The following is a 9,062-nucleotide window of genomic DNA, read 5'->3' on the forward strand; positions in this document are numbered from 1 at the left end:
ATTCCAGGTATCCTGAGAGGATAGGCAATGTAATTGATTTTATTCTATTTCCTAAACCCAAACAAAACAGATCAAAATTCCCAAAGCATTTACCCCCAATCCCAATGAAGACGATAACGATCGTTTTCTGGTTGTCATACTCTCATTAAGTAACAATTTTCATCTGCTCAAGCAGAAATGTTAATGTCATCTTGTGCTTTAGCAAGGTGTCTCTGGCTAAAACTAGCTAACGTTAAAGTTAATGAGTCCATGCTATTACAAACCTAAATAGCAGACTGCGTCTTGTACAATGTAGGGCAAAAACACATAAACGAAGGTCTACAATTCACTGTCTCTTCATATTAAACTGGTTAAATGTAAATTAATTTAATCGTACCCTGCCATACATGAACAGTGTTGATCCGGGATGTTGTTATCTGCAATCGTGACGAACGTAACATGAGACTTCTCCCGCTTGCACTGTGATCTGTAAACCCTCGCTTCCAAGATAGCAGAATAACCTGTAAAGTCCACTTCCCAGGGCTCTTTCGACAGAATGGAACACACCTCCTGTCTCGCATTATTTGTAATTGCATGAAAAAAAAAAACTGCATCATTTAAAATTTCTTTTTTTTGTTAGAAAAAAAATATCAAGAGTTTGTAACGATGTAAGGTTGAGTAAATACCAACATAGTTTACATTTATTTAGTTAACAATTTCTTTAAAGATGCACTGATCTAGATCTTGTGTCATCTGAAAGCTTCCGGTATGTTCACATTGGAATTCACTGTGACAACCAGCCTCCAGTGTTGATTTAGAGAGAAAAGAGGAATTACCATTTAAAAGGTGCAGTCATGAATAGGGTACAAGAAGACCATTTTAATCAGGTCATTCAATTAAAAACTGGCATCCTGAAAACTGAGATGAAAGGATGGTGCCAACAACATACGTAAAAGTATTCCAGGGCCAAAGTGGGAACAAAATCTCTTTATAACAAATCGGTGCAGTGAAGCACAAACTCCATTGATAATTTCCTTCTGTATTGCAGTCATTTTTGTAAGAGAGTTGATTAGACAATGTCGCATTCTTGTTTAATTGGCCTCTGTGAGTATTAAGCACTCTTTCCAATGTTAAGAAAATAACGTGTGTATGGAGGTGTAAATTGATGTGAGACACCGACAGAGCTGAAGAAACACCTTGACCGTGAAGTAACGTCATGCATGCTTTCCAAAACTCAGTCGTTTCACACATACATGAAATCGATTTTCTTTCTTTATATTCAGCCGTGCACAGCTGTGGAGACCTACAGGAAAGAACTGGCTCCAGTAGAATGAGGTTTGAATGGTCTGAAGATAGTGCCAGTCTGATGCTATAATGTGTCACCTCCTCAGTGCTACTTGTGAAACCGCAGATACTGCTGGCATGATATGAAACGGTAGACGTTTTTTTCTCTTTCTGTTGAAGGAAATAATGTCTGTGATGTGCACAAACCTCTGAGGGCTTCTGATAATCTTGACACACCGCTTGGAGCGGATAGCAGACTTCATCCATTTTGATGAAATATCCTTGGAATGGAACGTTGAGTGGATTTTCCTTTTTCTTATTTTTCCTGCGTTACCTCAGTGGTTCGGGCCAACAGATTGTGTAATTACGATATGATGTTGAGGGAAAAATGGTTTTCACTGAGGTTGTTAATTATGCAAACACAACAAATGAGCATCTGTCCTTTGGTTTTCCTCTAGGGAGGGTATCGAAGAGATTCTCCCGCCCAATGCCCACCAGTTAGCCAATGAACGCCTCCATGTTTCAATAACACACTCAAAGACTCGCAAGAACAGCATGGTGTCCAGCTTCACCTCAAGGGAAGATCTCATTAAGGTATTCAAGCCTGAGGTCAATGGACAATGATTTATCTCTCAACTAGTAGAGTAATGCCCACAACCCAAAGGGAACTTGCCTATTCAATTAGACACATCATAAGTGCCGTCACTGGACCGAGTTACTATTGTGGAAAATTGCTGCTGAGTTCATTAATTCATTCCCATCTGAAATAAAGAACAAATTGCACTGGTGCTTCAGTAGTCCATCTACCATAATGATACAAACTGTCTTTTTGGCCTTCTTTTTCTTTTTGTTTGTGTAAATGATATTTTTATTTAATAAAAAAATACATTAAAATGCATACAATTACTTGAATATACCTCTTATATTGCCATTTTCTTTTAATTTTTTAAAAAATAAAAATAATTTTTTAATGTCTGGGTGATATATTAAAGCATAGCCTTTTATTGCTATTATTATCCATTAGAGAAAAATAAATAAACAAAACAGTTTTACTGCTAATTCATATTTGAAAAAGCTTTTGATTGTCAAATCAAAATTATGTGGTCCAAGTGTGTCCAAGAAAATCATGTGTGACCATCATGTAGAAAAAAGGGGAAAATTATAACAATAAATAATGTCAGGTAAATAAAATTTAAATATTAGATACTTTGACCCTTTATTTGCATGCATTTTGAAAAATGTTTAAATATTAACTTAGTATTAATCAAAGAATTCTGAGAGAGAAAAATATCCACAAAAATAGTATTTTTTCTGAAGAATCATGTGACACTAAATACTGGAGTAATGGTACTGAAAATTCAGCTTTAACATCACAGGAATAAAGTATATTTTAAATGTTATTATTATATAAAATATATTATTTATATTGACATTAACTTAATATTATATTTACAATAATATTTTTTACTTTATTTTCATGGGGTTTTTTTTGTTTTTACTTTATTTTTAAATCAGTGAGCATAAGAGACATTAAAAAAAAAAAAAAAAAACTTACCGACATGTTTTTGGACAGTAGGATATAAAACCTTTTTGGCAGTAAACACACTTGTGTACGGAAAATAGGTGTAAGAAAAATATGTTTATCGCAGACACTCTTATAAATCATGTACCCTTATAACCTACTAGTCCTCTGTCTGTCCATTCTCCTGATGTATTATGACTGTATTGTTTTCAAAGGTGCTCTTGGCCAGCTGCTTCGTGCCTGTCTATGCTGGAGTGAAGCCAGTGGAGTTCCAAGGGCAGGTAATGGTGTCTTGCGACCGGCTCTCTTGGCTCCAGTACTTTATGTGGCTCTGCTGAGAGCTGCTGTTTAGTTTTGGACTGTTTGGATTTATTTAGATGAATGAGCAGACCAGCTCTTTGGTTCTGCTTGTCCTCTCCACTGACAGAGGCCTGATAAAACTACATTAGCAGCCAAATGCTGTGGTATTTCCAGCCAAAGCAATTTGGTGACGTTCAAGCGTGTAGTCATGGGAAAACATCAAGTTGTTCTATTGTAACATGATGAAGACTATTAGAATTGACAGAATTTGTATTTTGCTCACAGGTAAAAGAAAAAATGATGTTCTGTAATGCTCTGTAATTGCTTTAAAAAGTGTTAAACACATTTAACTCTCTGTTGGATGCATGGCAATTTGTATATTAGCAGAGAATATACCCTTTAAAACCCATTCACCTACAACAATTCATCACCTTGGAATTATAAGGTTCTATCTGACATTTTTGTCAAAATTTAGTTATTCACATATTATTATTCTGACAACTTATTTACATTATGTGATGTTTCTTTTGTAAGCTGTGTACATTTGGGGCCTTTTTTAGAAAACAAAAAGGGTTCTATCTACAGAAGTCTATAGAAAGCAAAAACTTTGAAGCTCAATATCTCAAAACTGCTCAGCATGCAGATAGAACCTTACAATTCCAAGGCAGCTAATTGTTATGAACATATAAAATAAAAATACTAACATAAAGTATTTTTACATAAAGTGGACAGACTTACAGACTGTATCAGAGTTAACAGGATTAATGTGGCGCTCTAAAGAGAAAAGCTATATGTGCATAGCAGGCAACCTTTCTATTATCACATACACAAGTACACGTCCTTGTCTGTCTCTACTGTACACCCTTATCCTTCCTTTTTGCTTTATATCTACAAAATATATAGTGTGCTTTTTGGCTGGATTTTAAATTTATCTCAGACAGACTGGCAACTTCATTGTAAAACAGTTTGCTGAGGCTTGAAGGCCAGTAAAACAATATATTGACTACTTAAGCTACTGTTTGCAATATCTATCCATTTACTCAAATGACAAAATGTCTTAAATTATCTTTATTTTGTGGGCTTTTCTCAGCAAATATTGATATATAGTATGTTATTAATTTTCTAATAAGCATGTGCAAATAATTTGATTAAAATGTTTAATGAAATTGCTAATGTTTTAACAAATAAGCAACTATTCAAAAGTTTGGGATCAGTAAGATTTTTATTTTTTCTTGTTTTTTTTTTTATACTTTTATTCAGCAAGAACACATTAAACTGATAAAGTGATGGTAAAAACATTCATGATGTTACAAAAGATTTTGATTTCAAATAAATGCTGTTCTTTTGAAATTTCTATGTATTAAATATATGAAGCAGCACAGCTGTTTCAACATTGATAGTATTAAGAAATGTTTCTTAATCAGCATATTAGAATGATTTCTGAAGGATAATGTGACACTGAAGACTGAAGTAATGGTTGCTGAAAATTCAGCTTTGGCATCACAGAAATAAATAACAGTTTACAATATATTAAAATAGAAATCAGTTATTTTAAATTGTAATAATATTTCTCAATATTACTATTTTTACTGTATTTTATCAAATAAACACAGTCTTGATGAACATAAGAGACTTTCAAAAATTCTAAACCTCTTACCAACCCCAAACTTTTGAATGGCAGTGTATATGCAATTTTAAAAAAAATTTCCTCAGAAATGGATAGATGGGGGATTCACAGACAGTCTTCCTATTCTTCCTGTGGGACGCACAATCACAGTGTCACCATTTAGCGGCCCTCAGGATATTTCCCCGGCTCATAAAGGCATAAGTAATCTTCATCTCAGACTGGCCAACATGAGCGTTATGGTAAGTTTTTAGCATAACAAACCACCTTTGTTTATTTCTAATATCTAAACAATTGAAACATTTAAAATATATATATGTATATCTGCTTCCAAACTGTTGATATATCATAACCTGACATGTTTTTGAAATCTCAACTGTTTTCCACCCTCAGTTCTCCAAAGACAACATCACACGGCTGAACCAGGCTCTGTTTCCTCCCTCATTACCCAGACTCAAAGCACTGGAACAGGAGGGATACCAGGATACTGTTGACTTTTTAAAGAAAGAAAGATGGATGCAGTAGCTGATTTTCAAATTTTTAGCTATTTCAACACCACCTTGAATGTCTAAAATGTGACACATTGACACCACTTTCCTCTGTGGCGTGCAGTATTTGCTGTTTAGTGTAATAATCATACTTTGATTCGCTGTCTACTTTTATTCTCCAGATATAAAAGCACAGTAAAATGCATCATGTATTGAATGATAGTGTCATAAACAGTCACTTTCTATTGCACAGCTTTAAAGTAACTCCTGTTCTCGGGGCACTTACAAAACACAGTGTTCCTTGCGAATGACTAAATCAAGTCTTTAAATATTTCTAAAACTCCTTTTGTTGGAATCTGTTTATAATGGTCTTTAAACCTCAGTCAATCCCAAGAACAACAACTCACCTTTTGCTAACATTTGTTGCACATATCAATGCAAGGTTTCTGTAGGTCCTTGAGGACAACCATAGAAAACGAGCCTTTGAAGTAAAGCCACAGGAGAGACCGTTTGAACTCCATGAGTCTCCTCACCTCACAGAACAATCGCTTTACCTGCACTTGATTCCACGAGAGAGTTATAATCATTTTTCTGTCCGTGAGAATAACATCTCCCTGGGGAAGGTTTGAGGATTAGCAAAGGCTTGTGGGTTTTTGTTATGTGGTGGCATAGAGAGAAACAGAGAAACGGAGCTGATGCACACACCCAACTGCGAGTTATCCAATCATATGGAATAAATTGTACAATTTTGCAATCAAGTAGCAATTTTATTGATTTAGAGCAGTTAGAGTTGTCAAAAGATAAAAGGATAGTAAGAATTGCTTATGTGAAAATACATCAATTGTAATTGGTCTTCATTAGAAGGAAGAGGAATGTTATAAACTGAGCAACATTAGCTTTATAAAGATGGATTGTTTAGCACGTCGCTCGGCGGCAACATGGGACATTTACATCCGTCTTTAAATGATGCACACATTCATATGTGCTGGGTTGATCTATGAACAGCAGGTCGAATCTAACGGAAGTTATCACAGAAACAGTCTGCTCAGGGCCGGACTGGGACGTAATTTCAGGCTGGGAAATTTCACTCATCAAGGCCACACAGAAAAAAAAGGGCAAAATTGCACCTTTTGGGGTACAACAGCTTGTCACTGGAGCAGTACTCTTAAAAGGACATCTTTGTAACTTTTTTACCCCTAATAGGTACATATTAGTAGCATAGAGTAGTAATTTGTACCCTTAAGGTACTAATATGTAGCCCTACCTATATTAGGGGTAAAAAAAGGAACAAAGATGTCCTTTTGAGGGTACTGTTCCAGTGACAAGCTGTTGTACCCCAAAAGGTGCAATTTTGACCCCTTTTTTCTGTATATAGCCTATACAGCCGCAACAATTTCTGAAACCACAGACAACCCTATTATTTGTATGGCCATCACATAAAAAGGTCTAAATCAGGGGTGTCCAAACTTGGTCCTGGAGGGCCGGTGTCCTGAAGAGTTTAGCTCCAATATATGAAGCAGCACAGCTGTTTCAACATTGATAGTATTAAGAAATGTTTCTTAATCAGCATATTAGAATGATTTCTGAAGGATAATGTGACACTGAAGACTGAAGTAATGGTTGCTGAAAATTCAGCTTTGGCATCACAGAAATAAATAACAGTTTACAATATATTAAAATAGAAATCAGTTATTTTAAATTGTAATAATATTTCTCAATATTACTATTTTTACTGTATTTTATCAAATAAACACAGTCTTGATGAACATAAGAGACTTTCAAAAATTCTAAACCTCTTACCAACCCCAAACTTTTGAATGGCAGTGTATATGCAATTTAAAAAAAAATTTCCTCAGAAATGGATAGATGGGGGATTCACAGACAGTCTTCCTATTCTTCCTGTGGGACGCACAATCACAGTGTCACCATTTAGCGGCCCTCAGGATATTTCCCCGGCTCATAAAGGCATAAGTAATCTTCATCTCAGACTGGCCAACATGAGCGTTATGGTAAGTTTTTAGCATAACAAACCACCTTTGTTTATTTCTAATATCTAAACAATTGAAACATTTAAAATATATATATGTATATCTGCTTCCAAACTGTTGATATATCATAACTGTTCCAGTGACAAGCTGTTGTACCCCAAAAGGTGCAATTTTGACCCCTTTTTTCTGTATATAGCCTATACAGCCGCAACAATTTCTGAAACCACAGACAACCCTATTATTTGTATGGCCATCACATAAAAAGGTCTAAATCAGGGGTGTCCAAACTTGGTCCTGGAGGGCCGGTGTCCTGAAGAGTTTAGCTCCAACCCCAAGTAAACACACCTGAACCAGCTAATCAAGCTCTTACTAGGCATACTAGAAACTTAAAGGGAGGTGTGTTGAGGCAAGTTGGAGCTAAACTCTGCAGGACGCTGGCCCTCCAGGATGAGGATTGGACACCCCTGGCCTAGACCAAGCTGTTACTAAAAGCAACGTGCCTTGGGGTCTCAGATCTACCTCAGACCGATTGAGAAACTCAATTACAAAATGGATAGCTGTGGACTGTAGGCTAGTCATCGCTTTATGTTCAGTGATATGGAAAGTATATACAGACTTCTAAAGCCACTTTTGTGGCCATATGCTTTTTAGTTCTGTACTTGTCTCAGCAATTGACAACAATATTCAAGCACTGCAAAAGGTTTTGCCACAAACTGGCTTTTTTTTACTTTCACTTTTTAATTCGTGATTACTCTGTCCTGCACCTTCACTTCCCTTTTCCTTTTCTTAATTTTCCCCAATATCTCTGTCCCCTCCTTTTTTTTTCTTTCCTGTCACTTCTTCACCAGCAGGTCTACTGTTATGAACAGAACTGTGTCCACCTTGTTAAAAACATTCACCTCATTTCAGTTTGTTAGCAAAGAATGTTATTTATCTTAAAATGGCTTAAATACCCATAGATTTAATAAACCTATATTTCATACAAATATACACTACCAGTCAAAAGTTTTTAAACCGTAAGATTTTAATGTTTTTTAAAGAAGTCTCCTCTGCTCACCAAACCTGCATTTATTTGATACAAAGTACAGCAAGAGCAGTAATATTATGAAATATTTTTACTATTTAAAATAACTGCTTTCGATTGGATTATATATTTAAAATGTAATTTATTCCTGTGATCAAAAAGCTGAATTTTCAGCATAAAAATCTTACTGATCAAAACCTTTTGACTAGAAGTGTATTAAAACACAATTTCTAAAGTGTCTAAATTAGTACAATATATTTGTTGAAAAAGTCTAATACACTATTGAATTATTAGGCTGTGAGCCTGTTACTCATATTATTTTTGTGTTGCTGTCCTAGCTCCCTCCCTGTACAATAAATCCATGTGAATATCTGTCTCTGCTAAATTTTTTAATGTAACTTTACAATCGATAGTGATGTCCTATTTAGCACATCATTCTGAATGATGATAATAATGGGGTGCTACTGGCAGTTTAATATTCAACTAGGTTAATAAAGACAAAACTATCTAGCATATTTACAGATGAAACTGACCGCGCATCGATTACTCTGTTCGAAACCGTTTGACGCGAGCGTGGAACAGACGTGAGCCAATATAGTGCAACTAATGAAGACTAAATTATTTATGATTTATTATCGAATGACAAAATCTGAAATTATCACTTCGGTACATTGGGAAGGCATAAATATAAAATATTAATAATAATGATAACTAAAAAAAAAAAACAGGGCAGCGGACCAAATCAGCCGCCAGGCCACCGGAAATTCTCCCGGTGCTCCGGATGGCCAGTCCGGGCCTATATATATATATATATAGGCCCCACTGTGGCGCCGACGCTATATATATATATATA

General features: G+C 35.4%; 1 protein-coding gene across 2 annotated transcripts in view; it reads left to right on the forward strand.

Moving 5' to 3' along the window:
* Positions 1-6,194, forward strand: part of LOC107708662 (patatin-like phospholipase domain-containing protein 4) — a 19,673-nt gene extending 13,479 nt beyond the window's left edge. For both annotated transcript variants that reach the window (XM_016512957.1, XM_016512956.1), the window contains exons 4-7: positions 1,722-1,857; positions 3,001-3,066; positions 4,799-4,951; positions 5,103-6,194. In XM_016512957.1, coding sequence (XP_016368443.1) covers positions 1,722-1,857; positions 3,001-3,066; positions 4,799-4,951; positions 5,103-5,234 — 487 coding nt within the window. In that variant the 3' untranslated portion in view covers positions 5,235-6,194. The remainder of the gene's footprint in view (positions 1-1,721; positions 1,858-3,000; positions 3,067-4,798; positions 4,952-5,102) is intronic.
* The last annotated feature ends 2,868 nt before the right edge of the window (positions 6,195-9,062 follow it).

Source organism: Sinocyclocheilus rhinocerous, unplaced genomic scaffold, assembly GCF_001515625.1.
Source record: "Sinocyclocheilus rhinocerous isolate Xijiao unplaced genomic scaffold, SAMN03320098_v1.1 scaffold236, whole genome shotgun sequence".
NCBI lineage: Eukaryota > Metazoa > Chordata > Actinopteri > Cypriniformes > Cyprinidae > Sinocyclocheilus > Sinocyclocheilus rhinocerous.